Source organism: Pocillopora damicornis, chromosome 9, assembly GCF_964200805.1.
Source record: "Pocillopora damicornis chromosome 9, jaPocDami1.2, whole genome shotgun sequence".
NCBI classification, from domain to species: Eukaryota; Metazoa; Cnidaria; class Anthozoa; order Scleractinia; family Pocilloporidae; genus Pocillopora; species Pocillopora damicornis.
Window position 1 is genome coordinate 21517722 of NC_142678.1, and position 23603 is coordinate 21541324.

The following is a 23603-nucleotide window of genomic DNA, read 5'->3' on the forward strand; positions in this document are numbered from 1 at the left end:
TAAGTGAATACTTAAACATAATGGTTACATAATGCTTAACACCCTGAAAATACCTGATCAGATTCATCGCCGTACGCAGAACTAGTTCGATTATTCCATGCCGCAATTCTTCCTGACACATTCTTCGACATGATCTACTTCAACGGCAGCGAAGTAACAACTTGCTTGATACATAATCAAATCAATGATACAAGAAAGATGTCAATTTTGAGCGAAGAAACGCTTCTTGAAAGTAGGAGGTTATTTAAAAAAAAATTGCCAAAGCCGAAGTTTGGAGTCGTGTGCCGCGAGCTCAACTCAATGTCCGTACTTTCGGGGTTTGTTTACATCAAAAGTCACGTGACACTACACGTGAAATCTAAAGCCCAAAAGGTGAATTATATTTGAGGAAATTGTAATGATTATGTCAATGCCAATTTTATTCCATTCATGTGTTCACTTTTTCCGTTTTCCTTTGCTGTAACATGATGACCGGTATGAACTCACTTACATTCTGCACTCCGGTGAAGCCTTCTATTTAGGGTGTAAACATTGTCGAGCGACAAATCTAGATCCCTGTGGTTACAGCAAGTAATGGTAATACGAGTACCGTAAGAGAAAAAAAGGCAGTCCATGACTTACAATAGTTGTGTAGAATATCAGTAAAAATGCAATGTAGTGTGAAATGTTTAGAGAGGTTGATAAATAGCTCATGTCAATGCCAAACTTGTGAGAAAAGAAAGACTTGGTCAGACGAGAGTTTGTGCACTGGGCAATAGCAAGCCTTTTATTTGAAGTGAGGCTGAAGGTGTCATTACTGTTATAGAGACCAGTACCTAGTTAGTATAACAACAAAGCAATTTAAATTTGAAAAGCAGCAAGGTTTGTATCATAACAAGGTCACCCTTAGCCCCACTCCTGTTAAAAGGCTTGGCAACCAAATACACAACTTTTAATGGACTATTGACAAGTTGGGGACAGGGCAAGAAATTAATAGAATATGTACATGTATTTAATGTGCATCAACTGAATTTTCACATTATTCCTCTCGAGTCTGAAGGTAGTAGGTTCGAGCCCTGGCTGCGTCGATTTTATTTGTCTTTTCATTCCTTTCCTTTTTCTTCTTTTTCCTTTTCAATAAACATTCTTATTTTTTTTTTAGAGGGCACGGTAACAAATCCTGCAATCTGATTGGTTCTTTACCTGGTCAGTATTTTCCTATCTCTGCCCACGGGCCACGGTAACGCTTTCATGAGTCGCCGAGTACATCCCAACTTTCGTTGTCATTTTTCATAAATATATCTCGTTTTTCCGGCTGAGTGGTATTTTTAAGCAAACACATCGGCCACTACCTCAAGCCGATAAATAACTAATGAATCCTCTCTTTTCTCTCTCTCAAATCACTTTGGTTGACAGAAAAATATTGGTTTCAGAATGAATTTGTATGAACAATGGTGTCATTACGTTGGTTGACAAGCGGCCTAAAAACCGTCTGCAATTAATTTTAATCGTTCACAAAAAATACCTAGAAAGTTAAAACGTGAGGTACTTGGTTACAGTTAACTGAACGATGGAACTTTCATTTATTTAATATCTGAATCTTCTCAAACAATTTTTCGTAGTGAAAGAGCGAGAGAAGTTTTAATTTCAGTTCTACAACAAATATACGCTCCCGGTGAGTCTTTCCTAGTCCGTCCAATTTGGACATTTGTACTGTAAATTGCACAACAGAAACTGAAGGAATTTATTGAGAAAAGGCTGCCTTAAATCCCCTTGTGTCTCGTTGGAGTGTGCCATTCGAATTTGGTTTTTGTGGACGAAAGACCAGATTTACACACGCCATTGCAGCAAACAAACGAGTAAACTCTCACAACTTCAAATTAAAAAATTTGAATTTACTCACAATCATTTTCATTGCCGTTTCCTTAATGAACAGAGGTTAATCTTCGAACATGAATGAGTCGTCGATCAGAGTGAATAATACTTTTCGTTAGATCATTGACTGTTTTTGAAGAAAACATTGTCGTGACAGTCCTTGCCAAACTAGTTCCGTTGTTTTTCAAATCTTCTTGCCCTTTTTTCTTCTTACGCGCTCTCTAATTGACAGGTGCCAGATTGTGACAGGTACTTGTAAAAATAATGTTTCAAAGTTTGTTAAGAAGCCTTTTAAATCACCTTTATCGTTGCGGAAATGAAAATGCTTCGGTGAGGCATCTCTCTTTAATTTGCATCACCTCTATTTTAACCAGTTACTCGGTCAAAAATTGTTCAGTTTATGGAAGATCTTGCCGTATTTACAGCCCTAAATCATTCGGGTTCTTTCGGAAAGAATCTCGTCAAGTTTAAAAAAAATAAATATGTTATTTACCGGCTAAGGGTCGGTCCGTATGGTGAAAAACTGTCAACCTCGGTCTTGAAATCAAGGCAGTTCGGAAAGCCGTAAAACACTAGAACAAAAATTTATATTCCAAATCGGCACCCTTAATCCCCACAGAATCAACGAGCGCTTTTCATTCAACTAAGGGACCGGTCATTATTTATCGCCTGGGGGGGGTCGGAGTATTTAGGGGGGGATCACATGGTTTTTTGAAGACCTTTAGGGGGGATCAGCCGTAATTGACAAGCATAATGGGGGGGATCAGACCAAAAAAAAAGGAATTTTAGGTCGCGCCGGGACCCCGGGTGATTGCATTTGTAAATACTTTGGTAGGATTTGCCGCTGGGACTCTAAACCCCCAACCATATATTCAAGACCACGTTCAGTTGTATTTTGTATTATATAAACTCTATTCTAGCCCAGACACAAAACCCAAACCCTTTTACAGACCCTCCATTTTGTAAAAAAGAATCACTATCGTAGTCTAACATACACGTTTTTATTCAGGCACGATCTAAATTAGAAAGGTAATCAAGATTTTGAGAATGGAATACTTACAATTGCTCAAAATTGTTTCATAACGTTTCAGTTTGTTTTATAGAGAATCGTAATCTAAAATCATAAACTTTCATTATTTTAATACGCGGCCGAATGAAAACAACAAATAAAAAAGTGTTTATTTTGGTGAGGCTGTATCTTGTTCCGCTTCCGTGTCAGAATCTTCGGCAGCCCTCTCCACTGGCTCTTGCACAGTCTCCTCGTCAGATTCATCTGAATCCTCGCCCGAACTTGACCCTTTTTCAGCACCATTACTGCTATTCTCTTCGTTCATTCTGGCCACTACCACTTTCAAATTGCGTGCCAGCTCTGTTTCAAACACGCCTCTTTCCAAAAGCCATAGCAGAGGATCCAGGTGGAGACGCTTGACAAATCTCGCAGTGAATCCTGCATTAATACTTGAGACACATTTGTAAGTATTCTTTTCGAGTGAATCGAAAACCTCTTTAGCTACCTCTTTTGAGGTAAGTTTTTCTAGGAGAATTGCTGCTCGCTGATGCAACCTTTTCTCCTTGATTTTTTTCACTTTTCTCTTGTTTTCTTTTTTTCTTCGGGATTGGCCGTTGTTCCCCATGGGAGATGGGAACTTTCTCTTCAAGCTCATGAGGGTGGTCGTGAGCGCATTGGAGGCTTTCTGCAGCTCTTGGTGTATGGCCTTCACTCGCTCTTGAGCTTCCTGGAAATATTTGAGCTCATCACTTGCAAACGACCTTAATATATGCTCTTCTGTATAAAGGTTCTTTCGTCTGTTGTCGATAAATGAGAGCAAATCGGATGCTGAATTAAAGGCCTCATTGACAGTGGTCAAGGAGGACTCACACTTCGCGACATCACCACTGCCCTTACATCCATCCACGCCTGACATGAACTTCGTGATGTTTTGGCACACTCCCCAATTCTCGTTTCTAAGCAAGTTGTTTTCTTTATCGGAAAGGGCTTTTATCTTTGTGTTTAACTGCCAACGCATTTGCTGTTGCTCGAGGAGATACTGTTTGAAACCGGCTTGTTTACTCACGAATGAAGATTCATAAATCTGCGGTACAACACTATTGTAGAATTTCAGCCTTTCTGTGTGTGGGTTGGGAAGAAGATATTTTTCCCACGGCTTCTTTTCTGGTGCTGAGTCGTCGTTGTGGTTCAAGGTCCATGAGACGTAAGTACCACTATTAAAATATCACTTGCATATTCAAAAAGTTATTTGGCGGTGGCTGGGAGAAAAAGGGGGGGGGGGATCATGAAACTTTCCACTACCGATAAGGGGGGATCTCTAAAAAACTAGATACTCTACGGGGGGATCAGGTAAATGCTCCGATGTGACAACAAAAATACTCCGACCCCCCCCAGGCGATAAATAATGACCGGTCCCTAATTTATTCCTGTTTTCTCGTCACCATATTCCCACCAATGGCGTAGCTCCACTTTCTACATATAAATCCACACACAACCCACAATTCCTCTAATCGCTCTGACGAAGGGCTAACGCTCGAAACGTCAGCTTTTTTACCCTTTACGGTGGCTAATTTACGTTTTCAACCCAGTTATTAACACTAAATTACTTGAAAATGCTGCCCTCGGCCTACGGCCTCGGGCAGTATTTTCAAGACCTCGGTCACAGTTTTTCACCATACAGACCTCCCAGCCGGCAAATAACATATATTTCTTCAAAGGATATGATAGATATGTTCAGGGTAAAACGCACGTGTGAGAATGTTTGACGACGTAGCTTTTACGTTCAAATCAATAGCAATGTCGATATTGTCATGGATGTTTTCATTAAATCGAATATGTTTTGTAAATAAGATATAAAATATGACCTTCGTAATGGACCTTGCTCACCATGGAGTTTCTGTGTCTTTGTCCCACGCTCGGGACAAGACGAAACACATCTTTGTCAAAAATAATTTTTTCAAGCAAATAAATAATTTTCCTTTGTTTTACGCTAGTCTCTGGCCTGAACCCTAAACTTTTAGTTTATGAACTGAACGGGCAAAGCCGCGACATTTTCAAATATCCATTCAAACAGAAATTGCATGGATTCTAACTTTTGGTATTTTACATTTTTTCGCGGAATAGAGTTTGCGAAGGCAAAGAAGAAACGACCAGGATAGGATCAATTTGTAACTTGTTGATTTATTTACGGCACCAAACTTAACTGTTGAAGGCGCTCCGTTTACAGACCCCCGCACGAAATAGAGCTAGCTGTATTTCTACATGTGATTCGGGGTTCATAGACTTTTTGAATGGCACCACAGGAATCAACTCCATGCAAAGAAGATACAAGATATTATTTGGTTGACATTAGAAGCAGAAAATTTTAATACATTTTTTCTGAATTCATTTTCATTTTTCAAGTCGCAGATTACACTAAAGAGGAAACCATGGCAACAAAATGGACACCCCTAAGTTGCTGTTAAGTAGTTTATTTTATTTTTCTTTCTTCTAACTGTTGTTTTTATTCTCATATGGTAATACATTTTTAAGTAATTTCTTCAAATCATGTATTCAAAATGTATGCCACAAAGCAATAGTTAAACCGAAGATCCGGTTTAACCGGTGCTAAAAGTTTCTAAAGCTCTAAGTTTGAACTATATACCTTCTAAATGTAAGTTAGCTCACAAGGCTTCAAATTCCCGAGTAAAGGAACTTATCTCGTTTTGAGAGGTAAAAGTTGGTACCTGGCTTTGACCGGAACCTGTATTTATTTTAATGGACAAAATTAAGAAATATCCACAATTCGGCTCGATTGCTCAACCGGGACTTTCACGTGAAAGACCTGCCTTTTTGTAGGTCTCAGTGTAAAAAGCTTAGCAAAAAATAAATCCTTGAATATTGTTGTGAATAAAATACAACAGCGCAGGACTCAAACTAAGATGCAATTTCATCGACCCTCTGACCAACATAGAAGCAACTGAAGAGCCGCTTAAGACCTCGTCGGTAATTTCCACAGAAAACGAAACAGATGAATGGGTTTATGGCGCAATATGAGTTGGCCAGAATGAAAGCAAAACCTGTGAAATATTGGATGCCACAAGATGCTTTTATGTCTAACGGATAGAGGACGATGATACTATATGGCAGCCAGCACACCGCGAACCCTAACACGATAGCAATGGACATCTTCAAAACATTTCGCTCTCTTTGTAAACGTTGTCCCCTCGCGTTGGCTGATTGCTCGATTAGAATCTTCTGGAATTTTATTTTAATAGCAACAACTAGGTAAATTATGCTGATCAATATCAATGGGGCATCCAGGAATAGCACATCCATAGCCATAACGAGGTTTCTATAGGACGAGGGCACTTCAAAAGAGTTGTTTCTTTGTTCCGCACACATTGGCCTATCTGGATGACTGACAAGTTTCCAAGAGGGGCCAAGGAAAGTAACGGCCAAGATCCAAGTGGCGGGAATGACGAACTGGCACTTCTTGGAACTGATGAGTGGGGCACATCGGGGAAATACCACAGCCCCAAATCTATCCACGGCGATCAGCACCAGGCTTTGGACTGATACAGCAACGGAGATCTTTACTGAAAAGAAGACCAATGTGCACAGGGATTGGCCAAGAGGACCGCTTGTCAGCCAGGGACCGTTGTATAAAACAATCAACTCCTCAGGAATCAGGAAAATCGGAAAGAGCAGATCAGACATAGCCACGTTTACGATTAAAAAGTTAATGGGTTTTCTCAGGGATTTCGTCTTGTAGACAACTATTGCGATAAAACTATTTCCAACCAACGAAACAACAAGTTGCAAACAGAATACCACCGTGATTCCAACCCTTCCGGCTTCTTGACTAAAGCACTTCGTCTCATTCATAGTTGCAGTAACTATTGCCGACCTTCTCAGAACTGTGAGATAGATTTTCTCTTCAGCCAGTAGGTATCTGGAGATCTTTGAGGTTAAATCGGCCTAATTAATCTATTCTTCTTTCGATTTTATCATATTTTTATTCTTTTTGTAATACGTCTTGATCGAAAGACTCTCATTATCGAGTAATGTTTTCAAAGTATTTACTGTGATCCTGCTTTATTTTATTTTTTTCTGCTGAAAACGTTCCGGCCTAAAGCCGTTAATGTAATTGAATTTGTGCCTCTATGCCTTGTCCGCAATTTTGGTCTGTATGCAAATTGTAGCCTACAACTTCTCTACAACTGAAAACAAGTGTAAACTTATGGAATGTTCATAATGAATTGACTGCAAAACATTTACTTGCTTGAGTATCAAGCAGTTGTCCAATGTTCGTAGTGATATGAAAGATGTTTTAATCTCCTTCAGAGTAACACGATCTGAGGTAAAATCAATTTTGTAGATAATTGTGCATCGAAATAAATACGGAACATATCAAGCCTAGTGTAAGGGCACATTTAAAAAGTGCTCAGTGCCGTTTCTTAAACAAGTTAAGTGAAACTTAAACTTAAAAAACCAATGTAAAATATATCACATTTCATTTATCGCCCAAAACTGTGTAGTGGCAAAAGAGATCTCCTACCTCGTTGCATAGCTTTCTTTGCTGGACTGTTTGGTGTTAACTAGCTTGAGTAACTTGAGCAAACGGGAGACAACAAGAATCTGCTCAGGAAATGTATTTCTGTCTCTTTTCTCACGAATTCAGCTCGAAGTACACGCTCTTAAATATCCTACGATAGGCATGTTTGGGCATACGGGACAACTGACCTTGGCGGAGTAAACATATTTTTAGAATGCTAACTGAAGCAATCTCACAAGACATTCAAAATTAACAACAAATTACTAAAAAAAACCAATCTTTGAGAACTAAAACGTAAACAAAACTCCCCGTTGAAGACTTATAGCAAGGTCAAGGGAAAACCCAAACACGACTAGCGATGACGATTATCGTGGGAGAATTAAGCCCTCCTACAGCGGTCAGGACAAATCACTCAAAAGGTAAAGATAAGTGTGTGGTCTTGCAGCACATGACAAACCAAGGCTCACAAGACTGGCATAAAGATTTCGAGATAAACTAATTAACAGGCATAACTGAACAATCCCCGACCACTCCTAATTTTAGTTGTTTCCAAACACTCCTCGTTTTAGCTGTTCCCAAACACTCCTGATTTTGGTTGTTCCAAAACACTCCTAATTTTAGTTACTCATAACATCTTGTGACAGTATCTCAATGGGGAGGTAGTTCTGGCGGTTGACGATTGTTTCATTTTTGCGGTTTTGACGGTTAGGGGTTAAATTTTAAGGCTTTTGACGGTTCAATTTTAGGGTCTGAACGGTTGACGGTTATTAAGAAGGTATCCTATCAGTTTACATCAATTCTGAACTTTTTATTTTTTAATGGGAGTGAAATTTTATTAAGACCTATACAATAATTCAAAATAAACAAGTTTGGTCCGAGTGCCATGTACTAAACTACTTACTCACTTTGCTCTAGGCGTACACAGGAATAATGGCCCTGGGTCATTGAAGAAGATCCCTTGACAAATAAATGCTGGCTACTTGCTAAGTAATATAGCCCAACGCGAGGGCTGATGTGAATGTAAATCTGATATTGAATGAATTTTGACAACTGGTCTTAGAATCCTCACTTATGAGAAAAAAGTTGTTTTAAAATAGAGAAATTAAGCGTGTCGTTAACGGCAAATAATATTGCTAACAGTAAATATTGAACGTTTAGCTGTCTGTTTAAGCTGTTTACACTTGGAAATGAAAAGGAAAAAAAAAAAACTCACACCAGCTATTTTTTCCCAATTTCAAAAATATTTTGGGGGATTATAGAAAACATGGGTCAAATGAGAACCCTTTTTTTCCCATCCCCGTTGCCTTAAACGACCGCATGTACTCATAAATCTTCCCCTGCTGACTTGAACCTCGCGTGTTAACTTGAACCAAAACCGATTTCCCCTGGATTTCCATCAAACATTTACAGAAATTTTATCCCCGGTAACTCGAACCCTCGATAACTCGAGCCTTCCGCTAACTCGGAGTAATTTTCAGTAATTTTGAGTTCCGTTTTCATTCGACTTCTCTGTAATTGAATTGGATTAAAATGTATACTGTATAAGACGAAAAACAGTAAACATCGTTTTTCCCTCATTCCCTAGCCCTTGTTTTCAATTCCCGTTAACTCGAACTCCCGGTAACTCAGTGGAACCTTCTTCAATTCTCCTTAAAGGTTCAAGTTATCGGGAGTCGATTGCATTTATTTTTCGCATTGGGTTTCATTTCGATCAAACTTTTGCTCATTTCCTCTCTAACTGATCGGAAACTCTTTATTTACAGGTGGTAAGGGAATAAACACTGTAGAACCGGAAACAAGCAGCAGAGTTCAAACAATGGTTTGAACCAATGAACTAAGTTTGACTTGCCATAATGTAAATTGTAAATAGGATTTAATTAAGTTAGTTCTCAAAGCTGACATTTCAATTCATGATTATTTCCAAGTTTCGTGAAATAATTGGACCTAATCGGTCTGAGGGAAATCCGGTTTATCTCAGTGACGGAATTTTTCGTTCTGCACGGTTCAGTTGAAAATAAACAGACCCCCCCCCCCCAAAAAAAAAATACAATAAAATAAAATAAAAAACAAAAGTGTAATAACTAGTTGCGATCGTAAAACAACTACCAACTGAAAAAACAGAAAAACCATGGAAATAGCTTCCATTTGTTAACTTATTTCATCCAGGTGCTGGTAAGAATAGCGATGATCCAAGTGAAAAGAATAAGGAACTGACACAGCTTTGAACTGATCAGTTGGGGATGGAGGGAAAAATATACAGCTCCAAATCGATTGAATGCTATTAAAACTAGGCTCTGAATAGACACACTAAAGCAGATATCTCCCAAGAAGACAGTCAGCTTACACGACGCATCTCCAAGAGGACCGCTGATCAACCAGGAGCCGAGCATTTGTGTTGTCTGTAAAAAAGGAAAACAAGTAACAGGCCGCAAAAAAAGGTTTTACCAATCCTCTTTACTACTGGTTTCACTCAGTTAAGAGAGTGTCTCTGTAAGAGCGGTCTGGTCGATTTTGCTTGAGACACGGATTTCGCTCGTTTCTCGTGTGTTGTAAGACATTCATGTACCTATACTAAAACCACAATCAGTTTGATCGGATCTCTTTATTTTTCAGAGTTTTACGGAAATTAAATTTCACTCGAGCGAAGGCTTGTCGTGACACTTTTCAAGACTTTAATTTCATACAACTTTGGAGGACAATTTACAAAAAACTACGGAACTCAGCAAAAAACAAATACCACAGCCATGTATATTAACTCTATCTTATCTATCGAGGCGACTTTCGTAAACATCACGTGTCAATCAAGGAAACAGGAAGACTTGAATGACACCTTATCGGTTCGCCTAAATCAAACACGCCAAAACCGATCAAATTCAAGGTAAATTTTTGAAAAAGTGAGGCGTTCTTAACTGATCCAACTAACATAGCTAGGAAGTAGGTGCCATATAAAAGATAACTACAGAAAAAAACTTTGCGGCCCGACCTTTACGAGAACTTTATAACTCCGTGAACTTACCTAATTTTCGGCAATCTCCACCTTTGGCCGCCATTTTGAGGGACTTGTCAACATGAAGCGTAACCGATATAAATCAAGCAGGTTAATCTAAAACCGTCAGAAATATATAAGAAAGCAATTCAAATGAGCTTTTCTTTCAATTCAACCGGCAAAATTTGAAATTGTTTGTTAAACTTACCATCCCCATGCGACCATTTATTCCAACAATACAAACACTACAACTTTCTGAATTCCCCTCGTCGATTCCACCGCAAGAAATAACCTGTGCCACCCAAGCTTCGACTCGAATGTGAAGTACGAATCAAGTAACATAACTGCTTCGTCGTCGCAGCAATATCACGCTGGTATTTTGATTTTCCGATCGACAAGAACGGCGATCAAGAATCGATCGGTTTGTTTACCTCGTAAATGTGACCGCTGACCAGCTGCTGAGTGAAAACAGAACGGTTCAGTGGCGAGGAGCGGGGTGAGGGGTGGATGCGGGCAGATTATCAGAAGGTTTTTGGGAACATTCGATAAACATTAGGATTCTCAGTCTTAATGCGAAGGCATACTTCGTGTTGCAGACAACTTTTGTTTTACCTAATATTCTTTTTTATTTCAAATACACTTCGTTCCAAATAGGACTAGCATCAGTTCATAGATTTAAAAACAAATCTTTACTACGTAAATAAATGTGTTTAGACAATCGAGATAACCATTGAACCTCTTATATCGCACCGGAAATAACGTGTCTTGTCTTTGCCCAACTCTGAGAGCGTGGAGCGGCGAAGACGTGAGATACGAGTCTCGCGTCTCGTGGATTCATCATGCTCACAGGATACGCGTGACCTCACTATCTTTAACAAAAATAAGAGACTACTCGAAGTCTGTATTCCGTTCAACCATTTTATAAGAGTGACACGAGTCTTTCAATTGAATGAGAAAGTCACAAACCCATTCTTTACCTCACGAGCGTAACCACTGACCACTCACGAATTACAGTAGGCTTCTCCTTTGACGCGGAAATTGAAATCGTATCGAATATACAAAGTTATAATGAGTTCCTTTAGATCTCCCGAACTTGTATCGCGTTGGAAACAATTACAAGTACAGGAAGAAGTCGTTCACAAGCGAGACGTTCATTATGTCTCAGGACTGCTTTTTGAATAGCAAAGATGGAAAAAACTTTGGTTCATTAAGTGGTTTGGTACGACTGTCTGAATGCAATGACGAAGTAAAACATCATTTGATAAGCTGCCACCTGTCTAAAGAGGTTTTTAAGTGAGTCTAATCTTCGAATCTGAAGTAAGCTAATCTTGGCAAGGATTGGCCTATTTCACCTCGCTCAGGAGGATAAACAAAAAAATGTGGATTTGCTATAGGCATCGCCACACTCTGGGGAAGTTTTGGAGAAGTGCAAAGGTAACACGTCAGTATCCTGATCATGATGGTGTCAGGAAGCGTATCCAAGGCAGAGATGTAATTACCTTGCATATGTCTCAGGACGTTCAAAAGCTGTTTGGAGTTATTATTCCAGTTGAATCAGGTGGTCTTCAGTAACATTTTCTGTTATCTATTTTTGTCACGTGACATATCTGCTCGAAAAGAGAAGAAATTCTTTATTAGATGAAGGGTACTTAAGTACACATCACGTTGAAAAAAATAGATCTATGTGTAAGTGCTTTTCATCACAGATGGAAATATGTACAAAGTTGCTCGGTTGATAATCGATAATGTTTTTGTAGAAGATCAAATCACCTGACAACGCAATCTACTTACTCATGCGTACGGTTCACAATTATTTGCGGTCAGTTTTCCTCAGTTTGTATGATTCTCATTAACCAATATGATTAAATTTGCAGACTAAAACACCCCTTATTTGATTAAGAATAATAAAAGTAAACAGTGCATGTCGGTTTTTAATTCCTGATGGATGCTACTGGGCTTTACTTTAACTGAGAAATTTGCAATCGCTTACCTCAGCTCACTGTGTCCCATGCCGTAAGGAGCACAAGAAAAAAGTTGATGATAGTGAGTCTTGCCTGAGACAAGAAGAATCAGAGAAGAATCTACGGTCCTCAGAAACGCCACTTTTAAACACGAGACAACTAAGGTAAATTGAATGAATTGTTATTTGTTTTATTTAAAACTATCGTTCAGATTATAAGATACGCGAAAAACTCTCCCAACCGATTTTTTCCTACATTCTGTTAATTAAAAGTTTCAATAATTATATAGGCTTTCTTGTTGATCGTCTTAATAGTAACAGTTTTCAGGATCCAAGGGGAGCAAAAGAGAGAACAATTTTCTGTGTAGCTAGGTAAGGCGACATGCCGGCTTTATACTTCTTCCGGCGTGATAACGATAATGATGACAACAATGGGCAAAAAGCACCGTTCGCTAATGATGACGATTATCATAGTTATTAACAATTCTCAGTTATAGTCCTGAAAAAAATCTCAAGGGGTCCTTTGAACCATCCTCTTAATCTCGCCAGAAGTCAAAGTTGCCTAAACTCATTCTAAGGTTCGTGCGATTTTACGACGAATTTTCAATTCCGGTGCGTTGCACGCGCGACTTTTGATACAAAAAACCTGCACGCGCCATAACTTAAAAGAACGTATATTAAAGTTCACACGGCAACCAGGTGGACAATCAGACATAGTTTGATGCTACACTGGTTTGCAGATTTAATGAATGTAACCGAAGAAGTTACAATTCATAGACCCAACGTTTCGACATTCCTGTCTAGTGCCTTCATCAGGGGTGATCTAAACGCTGCAACAAGAGGTCCTTTTATATGATCATTAATTAGCGGCCTTTTTTCTGACGCATTGCCGCAGAAATAACATCATCGACATTATTCTATTCCTTGCAATGACTGTGACAACGAATACATCGGACAGACCAAACGCCAGTTTGGTACACGGTTAAAAGAGCACCAAAAAGCGGTTTTTCTTTGCAAAAAGGAAAATTCAGCTTTATCGGAGCATACTTGCCTAACCAACCATACAATTGGGTGGGATAATTCTAAGATTATCACCACTAATCGGCGTTACCACCAGCGCCTTTGTTTGGAGGCTTGGCACATTAACTCCGCCCACGCTCCTTTAAATCGTGACGATGGCGGTCTGCTTCCTGACGCCTATTTACACCTCGTCAGAAAAAAGGCCGCTAATTAGTGATCATATAAAAGGACCTCTTGTTGCAGCGTTTAGATCACCCCTGATGAAGGCACTAGACAGGAGTGTCGAAACGTTGGGTCTATGAATTGTAACTTCTTCGGTTACATTCATTAAATCTGCAAACCAGTGTAGCATCAAACTATGTTTAAAAGAAGGTGTCAGCGGAATGAATCAAATCTCTATCACTTTGCATACATTCTTGGGAACAGAAAAAATTACTTAGAGCAAACATTCTAAGTACAGTGTTCATTCCGTGCAATGGGGCATAAATAAAAGGTTCTGGTGGAAAAGACATTTTATTTTATACCACTGATGACAAGCAAAAAGGTTATATGGGTGCCCGGTTAAAAATATATTGATAACTCTATTAATTAATACCAGTTCTAATTTAAAGGAGAAAGTTATGAGAATAAAATAAAAATTTTCTGTACCTCGAAGCATGCCTTCACTGTTTAGACTGATATTCCTAAAGCTTTTTGAGCATGCATTCGAATATCTTATGACGATAAGCCCGCCAACCACCCACCCCGCGCTATGCTGTTTTCACTTAGCGGCTGGTCAGCGGTCACGTTTACGAGGTAAACAAACCGATCTATTCCTGATCACCGTTCTTGTCGATCGGAAAATCAAAATACCAGCGTGATATTGCCGCGACGATGAAGCAGTTATGTTACTTGATTCGTACTTCACATTCGAGTCGAAGCTTGGGTGGCACAGGTTATTTCTTGCGGTGGAATCGACGAGGGGAATTCAGAAAGTTGTAGTGTTTGTATATTGTTGGAATAAATGGTCGCATGGGGATGGTAAGTTTAACAAACAATTTCAAATTTTGCCGCTTGAATTGAAAGAAAAGTTCATTTGAATTGCTTTCGTATTTATTTCTGACGGTTTTAGATTAACCTGCTTGATTTATATCGGTTACGCTTCATGTTGACAAGTCCCTCAAAATGGCGGCCAAAGGTGGAGATTGCCGAAAATTAGGTAAGTTCACGGAGTTATAAAGTTCTCGTAAAGGTCGGGCCGCAAAGTTTTTTTCTGTAGTTATCTTTTATATGGCACCTACTTCCTAGCTATGTTAGTTGGATCAGTTAAGAACGCCTCACTTTTTCAAAAATTTACCTTGAATTTGATCGGTTTTGGCGTGTTTGATTTAGGCGAACCGATAAGGTGTCATTCAAGTCTTCCTGTTTCCTTGATTGACACGTGATGTTTACGAAAGTCGCCTCGATAGATAAGATAGAGTTAATATACATGGCTGTGGTATTTGTTTTTTGCTGAGTTCCGTAGTTTTTTGTAAATTGTCCTCCAAAGTTGTATGAAATTAAAGTCTTGAAAAGTGTCACGACAAGCCTTCGGTCGAGCGAAATTTGATTTCCGTAAAACTCTGAAAAATAAAGAGATCCGATCAAACGGATTGTGGTTTTAGTATTGGTACATGAATGTCTTACAACACACGAGAAACGAGCGAAATCCGTGTCTCAAGCAAAATCGACCGGACCGCTCTTACAGAGACACTCTCTTAAGTGTTACCTGTGTTCCATTCACCGTCGCACTAACGTTTGCCGACATTCTTGGAACTGTAGGATCAGTTTCGTCTTCAGCAAGCTGCTCTCTGACTCTAGAAGCCAACTATTCTTTTATAACGAAAAAATAGAACAAAATTTATACTTCATTTGTACTTTAACTATTCGATGCAAAATTCGAACTTTTGTACTTCAACAACAATTTTTACAATTGTAAACAAAATTGGAGACAGAGAAAAATAGGTTCCCTAATTTTTAGATGCAAGGATATCTTACAGATGCTTAGGAGCCGAGCGTTTGTGTTGTTTGTTGTAAAAAAGGAAAAACAGAAGATCGGATATGGCCATATTTACCAAGAAAAAGTTGATAGGCTTTCTCATGGATCTAGTTTTCTGAACAATCCTTCTACCTTATACACCCAAAAATAATAATTCGCACCAAAACATCAATTAAAACCCGACAGATGGCCAGCTGTTATTCAGAATAGGTTAGGCATGTAATAGTTTTTTAATCAAATCGTTTCGCTCATTTTATGCTAAGTAGCTAGTTCTGCGATGTATTTGCTTTTTCGAACCAGCCTTTCATAAGTGTTTCATGTAATGCTCTCTGAATTATTTTCGTATTTCATCACAATTCTATTTTTGTGAGACTTTTGTTTCATACAGCAAGGCATTCCACGTTTTGGGATATTCCGCTATTCCAATTCTTAAGACGGGTTTTGGGATATTCTGCCATTCAACTATTCCGCCGTTCTACCGTCCACGGTTCCAGCGTTCTATCATTCCATTGAATAGGGTCACCCTGTAATTTAGCGGCTCTTTTGGGCATATGTCGCTCATTGAAACGGTAAAATGTTCTCTTTTCAAAGTTTCCATGATAAGCAGATCACAGCTATTGATATATTTCTGCGCGGAAAATATGAGACTCACGAGAGTCAGACAGCTTTGCTACCCTCTACACGGTTTCCATTATGAGCCCAAGCAAGTTCGACATGCACAGTAAAATGTGCAGATGTTTTTTAGGCTCTCTCCCCGTTATGAGGCTCACAGGAGTCAGACAAGTTCTGAGCCTGCACTTTGCTTACGGTCATATATACTTTTAGTTACAGTCCTCATCATTAGGTCGCCCTCTTCTTCTCCAGGGTTTGTCCCTCCCAGAAGAACGTCCAAAGTTCGGTTTTTTAATGAGAATTTTTTTAAATTCGGTTGGCCTCCTAATGGACTCTGTCAAATTTACTCTCAATGTAAAAAAATATGACTAAAGGTTTTTAAAGTTAACTCAGCACTCGTTAGAATTCAGGAAGAGAGGCAATTTTTGATCCATTAGGGGTTTTTTCCTCCAAAACTCTAATTTTCCATAAAAAGGAATGACCGTGATAATAAACAATCTGAAGCTGAAGCAGAAGCAGAACTAGTTTCCATTGCTTTCTTGATAATATTTATTTGTAATATTAGATGTCAAGTAGATTTTACTTTTTCTTTTTTCATCACATATTGATTGGAAACCTCTTTATTTTACACGAAGAGTGTAAAACTTTAATAACCGCAAACTGTACACAATAGAACCGAAATCCTTAAGTCAGAGTTCAAAGGACGGTTTTAACCGTTGAACAAAGTTTCTCTTGCTATAAGGTAAACTAAAGTAAATGAATTAATTAAATATTATATACAAGTTTTGGGAAACAACTGGATTTAACGTATCCTATAGAGATCGCAGTTCATCTCGGTAAATACGTTGTCCTTTTTCATGTACAGCTGAAAATAGATAAACGAGGAAAAAAGGAAAAATCGTAATACTCTCTTCTATTTATTAGCTGACTTTCACTGAGTGCTACTTCAAACATTCTAGATGCAATAAAGCGAGGCTCCTCTAGAATCAGATAGATATAGGATGTCCGTAAGAGCTTGGCTGTTATCTTCGATATGATATGCTAGATGCAAGAGTTTACAAAAAGGTTTGACCTTACAAGTTAGAAAACAAAAACAGCGATTTAAAATGTGGGAAACCAACTGTTGGCATGGGAAACAAATTTGATTCCTCGAATAATACTGAACAGTGTGCAAAAAATTGGGGCGACAACTATGTCAGGGCAGCTTGATTAGTAGAGAAACAGCCGAGGAGGTTCTTAAGACCTTGACGATAATTACCGCTGAATATGAAACAGATACAAGGGTTAACAGCGCAGTGTGATCGAACCAGAAAAAAGGCAATATGTGCAGAGTATTGGAGGGCACAAGATGACATCATGGCGCTGTCTGATGAAAACAAGAATAAGAAGACAACGATACTGGATGGCAGCCAGCATACTGCAAAAACGAACACGATGGCAACGGACATCTTCAGAGCATTTCTTTCTTTCTTCAAGCGCTGTTTTCTTGCGTTTACTGAAGGCTCACCTGGAATCTTCTGCGATTTAATTCTTACGGCAATGGAAAAGTAGAGTATGGCAATCAAAACCAAAGGGACATAGATGAATACAATGATCGCTACCAGAGCGTAGTTTTTAATCCATGAGGACGCTCTAAATTTGTCGTTCAACCCCCGCTGACAAACCAGCCCTTCTGCATACTCGTCAACTTTCCACGTAAACAATTGTGGGCAACAGGCTGCCACGGCGACGACCCAAATTACGAGAATGAAGAGCCTGCATCGCTTTGAACTGATCAGTGAGGGACGGAGAGGAAATACCACAGCTACAAATCGATCCACTGCTATTAGAACTAGGCTCTGAATGGACACAATATTGGAGGCATAATACGCGAAGTACTTTAGTCTACACAACGCTTGGCCAAGTGGACCGCTGAGCAGCCAGTGGCTGGCTGTATTTAACCTTATAAAAAGTAGAGGAAAACGGATGATCGAGTATAACAGATCGGAGATTGCCATGTTTACAATCAAAATGTTGATTGGTGTTCTCAGAGCTTTTTCCTTGTAGACAATAATTCCAATGAGGATATTTCCAGCCAGCGACACAACAAATAGCAGACAGTAGGCAAAGGTTTCACCAATTCTTATCGCTGTGGGGTTGAAGCAGCTCGACATGGACTGTGTTTCATTCATCGTTGCTGTCACGTTTGCTGACATGTTGCGGTGCCAGGAGATCAGTTTTGTTTTCAGCCAGCAGCTCTGCGAAGGCTACTAATATTCTACCTAAGCCGGAAAAAACACAGGTTATGAGTCATATGTATTTATATCAATGAAACATGCTTAATTATTAAACATGGCTAGAAATTTGAGGAAATCGACAGTCTACACCCGAAACTTCCTCCAACAGATAACCAGAGTCGGAGTTTAATAACTTTCGCTCGGAGTTATATTATCGATATACTTTTCCAATTCAGAGTATGGTTGGAGAAAAAAGGACAATTTTCGAAAGTTGTTCCTATTATTGAAATTATTATTGTTACTATTGACGAAATGACAAGAAAAAGACTCCAGAAATATCCCAGCAACAGATGTTTACTGATAATGATCTCGTGTTAAAACAAGCCAATCAATCAAATGACAATATTCTACACCAACATTTTTATTAAGGACTCATTTTTAATCACGTTGTCATCGAAAGTTTAATCCAGCCTGGAACTTACTCAGTAGGCTCGTTGCTCAGTTGATTGGTTGGAGGTTTTTCAATTACATTTTACGGCTTTTCACGAAGTTATAATGAAAGGGAAGGGCTAAGGACAATTTTTATGTTAAGTGGGGAGTTTTCTTTCTCCACGAAGAGAATTTGTACGTTGCTGACGAAAAAAATAGTCAAATAAAGCATCCAGCACTATGCTCGAGGAGATAAAACAGCCGAGCAGATCGTGTAAAGGATTGATACTGAAGAGTTCCTCTTCCAGCTTTCCATGTGAACGACAAGTTATTCTATGAAAAAAAGAAAACATGAAGTAAATAGATAAATGCTTATATTGCCGATTTTCGCACTTAATGAATAACGATTCGCAGCTCAAAGAGAATAAGTGGGCGTTAAAGCTAACAACAATATTGTTTAATGTTCTGTACTCCGTCGATATGTCAATTAGGCATTCCTTATCTCATCAATACCATCTAAGAAATGGGTCGGAAAGTTTCAGAAAACTTAGGTGATCGTCGCCGAACAGAATTAATCAGCTGCTGAAGTCGGTGGGAGAAAGCCAGATAAAGCCTCCGCTATGTCTGAGGGAGGACAGCTGGTTCACTTGCACGTGATCATATGATATTCACAGCGCCTTTATCAACAAACTTTTCATTCAGTGAACAAGTTATCAAATTCGAGATCGTTTTTGCGCAGAAGAAAAAGAATAAATAAAACAAAGGCAGATCCAGGACATTTTGACAGGGAGATCGAAAATAACTTCAGACCTTCATATTCCGCGCTTCCATGCTTTAGAGCATCGGACTGCGGAATCCGTTGGTGTGAGGTTCGATTCCTCATGGGGACTCCGAATGTTTTCTTTGTCCCACGCTCGTGACAAGACGAAAAACATCTTTTTCTATTTCCTTACCGAGCTCAAAACTTACCGTCTCTCATATTCAAATAATGATAATGTATTGAAAGGCAATCAACACCATAGGCATATAGTAAAGTGCTTTTATATTTGCCACGACGTAGTTTAAGAATTCAGAAGTATCTCTGAAGACATTTTCCCTGTGAGGCTCACACTCTATCACTGCTGTGGGATACTGAACAAGGTTATTGGCGATAAAGAAAGGGGACTGGATGGCCATGGCGATAATCCAAGTACCCAGGATGAACAAGGAACACCGCTTTGAGTTGACGAACGGAGAATGGAAGGGATATACCACAGCACCAAATTGATCTACTGCTATTAGAACCAGGCTCTATAGCAGCGGAGACTTCCGAGAGAAAGACACCAACTTACACAGGACGGAAGCTCCAATTTGTTTTGTTTTGTTTTTGCTCTCAAAGGTCGAGGGAAAGAAACCACTGTTTTTCTCGTGTAAATATTACCCACGCAAAATAAAATTGTCTCTACATTGCAGCCGGTTTGCAAGGGGCATGGATCTTTGAATATCCGCATCATATGACTTTGTACTGCGTGTCGTTTTTATTCCATTTTATCATTCATAACGACCAATCTTTTCACAGGCTAAGAAAATCTACGACGGAAAATTTTGGAGAATTTGTTATCTTACATGCACTAGTTGAATTTGCATCTGTCTAAAAAAACCACAAAGTTAAGGGAAACGAAATTTTGTCCGAAATAGGCTAGTAGCTGTCAGCTGTTAAAACTGATATTCCATAATCATGGTGCTATTTGCATTAAACGGCGTCTTGAATATTCTCCCAATTGGTACAAGCCGTTACCGGCGATAATTTGAAGTTATTTTGCTCGTCAATTTACTTTGCGGAGTTATCTGTGATGAACTTATTTCAAGACGATTGTTAAACGTCAAAATTCTTGACGCTTCGGAACGTAGAGATCAATAAATGTCAAGTGAATCCAGTTTTATTACCGTCGTTGTTAACAATTGGAATTTGGAAAAACTTAGAAGAACATTACAGGGAAAAAAAAACATTTATCAGAGTAAGCCTACTGAAAAAGACCTTGCTTGAAATGTGATGTTTTGAGGCAACACGATCTCCTCCCTGAATGAAGAATTATCATAACTTCTCAAATGTACCAAAATGAAGTAATTATCATTCAACATTAAGATGACCGCGAGGCCAGCCGTAGACTGGAGCTGCTAAGGTAGCGCGAGTCACAAAATGCAAAATGGCGGCGAAGAAGGCGTCAGATGAGACATAGCCACGTATACAATTAAAAAGTTAATGGGTTTTCTCAGGGATTTCGTCTTGTAGACAACTATTGCGATAAAACTATTTCCAACCAACGAAACAACAAGCTGCAAACAGAATACCACGGTGATTCCAACCCCTCCGGCTTCTTGACTAAAGCACCTCGTTTCATTCATAGTTGCAGTAACTATTGGCAACCTTCTCAGAACTGTGAGATAGGTTTTCTCTTCAGCCAGTAGGTATCTGGAGGCTACCAATACTCTATTTAAAGAAAGCACATGTAATTATACTCATCTATCATACGTATATACGCATCTCTAACTATTGATATTCTTATATCCATATTTACGTCATTTTTTTATAAACTTATCAAACAGATTCCTTGTTTGCACGCGTTTGTTTAGAAATAAATAAAAAATAACGTCAACATGTGGCATTAAACTAAATGGAGAGTTAGAAAAGTTCTCTTTTTTTTTCACCTTATTTTCCATTTTTTCAGGTTTCTCACTGAACCGACAAATATAGTATTTAAACTGACACGAGTTTTGATTACTGAGGTTAAATCGGCTTAATTAATCTATTCTTCTTTCGATTTTATCATATTTTTATTCTTTTTGTAATACGTCTTGATCGAAAGACTCTCATTATCGAGTAATGTTTTCAAAGTATTTACTCTGATCCTGCTTTATTTTATTTTTTTCTGTTGAAAACGTTCCGGCCTAAAGCCGTTAATATAATTGAATTTGTGCCTCTATGCCTTGTCCGCAATTTTGGTCTGTATACAAATTGTAGCCTACAACTTCTCTACAACTGAAAACAAGTGTAAACTTATGAAATGTTCATAATGAATTGACTGCAAAACATTTACTTGCTTGGGTATCAAGCAGTTGTCCAATGTTCGTAGTGGTATGAAAGATGTTTTAATCTCCTTCAGAGTAACACGATCTGAGGTAGATTTGTAGATAATTGTGCATCGATATAAATACGGAACATATCAAGCCTAGTGTAAGGGCACATTTAAAAAGTGCTCAGTGCCGTTTCTTGAACATGTTAAATGAAACTTAAAAAAAACCAATGTAAAATATATCACATTTCATTTATCGCCCAAAACTGTGTAGTGGCAAAAGAGATCTCCTACCTCGTTGCATAGCTTTCTTTGCTGGACTGTTTGGTGTTAATTAGATTGAGCAAATTGAGCAAATAGGAGACACCAAGAATCTGTTCAGGAAATGTATTTCTGTCTCTGTTCTCACGAATTCAGCTCGAAGAACACGCTCTTAAATATCCTCCAGTAGGCATGTTTGGGCATACGGGACAATTGACCTTGGCGGAGTAAACATATTTTTAGAATTCTAACTAAAATAATCTCACAAGACATTCAAAATTAACAACAAATTACTAAAAAACAACCAATCTTTGAGAACTAAAACTTCAACAAAACTCCCCGTCGAAGACTTATAGCAAAGTCAAGGGCAAACCTAAACACGACTAGCGATGACGATTATCGTGGGAGAATTAAGCCCTCCTACAACGGTCAGGACAAATCACTCAAAAGGCAAAGATAAGTGTGTGGTCTTCCAGCACATGACAAACCAAGGCTCACAAGACTGGCATAAAGATTTCGAGATAACCTAATTAACATTCATAACTGAACAATCCCCAACCACTCCTAATTTTAGTTGTTTCCAAACACTCCTCGTTTTAGCTGTTCCCAAACACTCCTGATTTTGGTTGTTCCAAAACACTCCTAATTTTAGTTACTCATAACATCTTGTGACAATATCTCAGTGGGGAGGTAGTTCTGGCGGTTGACGATTGTTTTATTTTTGCGGTTTTGACGGTTAGGGGTTTAATTTTAAGGCTTTTGACGGTTCAATTTTAGGGTCTAAACGGTTGACGGTTACTAAAAAGGTATCCTATCAGTTTACATCAATTCTGAACCTTTTATTTTTTTTAATAGGAGTCAAATTTTATTAAGACCTGTGCAATTATTGAAGATAAACAAGTTTGGTCCGAGTGCCATGTACTAAACTACTTACTCACTTTGCTTGAGGCGTACACAGGAATAATGGCCCTGGGTCATTGAAGAAGATCCCTTGACAAATGAATGCTGGCTGCTTGCTAAGTAATATAGCTCAACGCGAGGCCTGATGTGAATGTGAATCTGATATTAAATGAATTTTGACAAGCTGGTCTTAGAATCCTCACTTATGAGAAAAAAAGTTGTTTTAAAATAGAGAAATTAAGCGTGTCGTTAAAGGCAAATAATATCGCTAACAATAACTATTGAACGTTTAGCTGTCTGTTTAAGCTGTTTACACTTGGAAATGAAAAAAAAAAAAAAAAAACTCACACCAGCCATTTTTTCCCAATTTTATTAAAAACATTTTGGGGATTATAGAAAACATGGGTCAAATCAGAGCCCTTTTTTCCCATCCCCGTTGCCTTAAACGACCGCATGTACTCATAAATCTTCCCCTGCTAACTTGAACCTCGCGTGTTAACTTGAACCCCTGGATTTCCATCAAACATTTACAGAAATTTTATCTCCGAACCCTCGATAACTCGAGCCTCCCGCTAACTCGGAGTAATTTTCAATAATTTTGCGTTCCGTTTTCATTCGACTTCTCTGTAATTGAATTGGATTAAAATGTATACTGTATAAGACGAAAAACAGTAAACACCGTCTTTCCCTCATTCCCGAGCCCTTGTTTTTAATTTCCGTTAACTCGAACTCCAGGTAACTCAGTGGAA

At 38.7% G+C, this 23603-nt stretch overlaps 2 protein-coding genes across 2 annotated transcripts; both read right to left on the bottom strand.

The window, feature by feature from the left end:
- Positions 1-2839: 2839 nt before the first annotated feature.
- On the bottom strand, positions 2840-4273 carry LOC149040635 (uncharacterized). Its single transcript, XM_089182587.1, has one exon. The coding sequence runs from the start codon at positions 3879-3881 to the stop codon at positions 3033-3035; it is 849 nt and encodes a 282-aa protein (XP_089038713.1). The 5' UTR covers positions 3882-4273; the 3' UTR covers positions 2840-3032.
- A 12253-nt stretch (positions 4274-16526) lies between these two features.
- LOC149040636 (QRFP-like peptide receptor) lies at positions 16527-18323 on the bottom strand. Its single transcript, XM_089182583.1, has one exon. The coding sequence runs from the start codon at positions 18188-18190 to the stop codon at positions 17186-17188; it is 1005 nt and encodes a 334-aa protein (XP_089038709.1). The 5' UTR covers positions 18191-18323; the 3' UTR covers positions 16527-17185.
- Positions 18324-23603: the final 5280 nt, after the last annotated feature.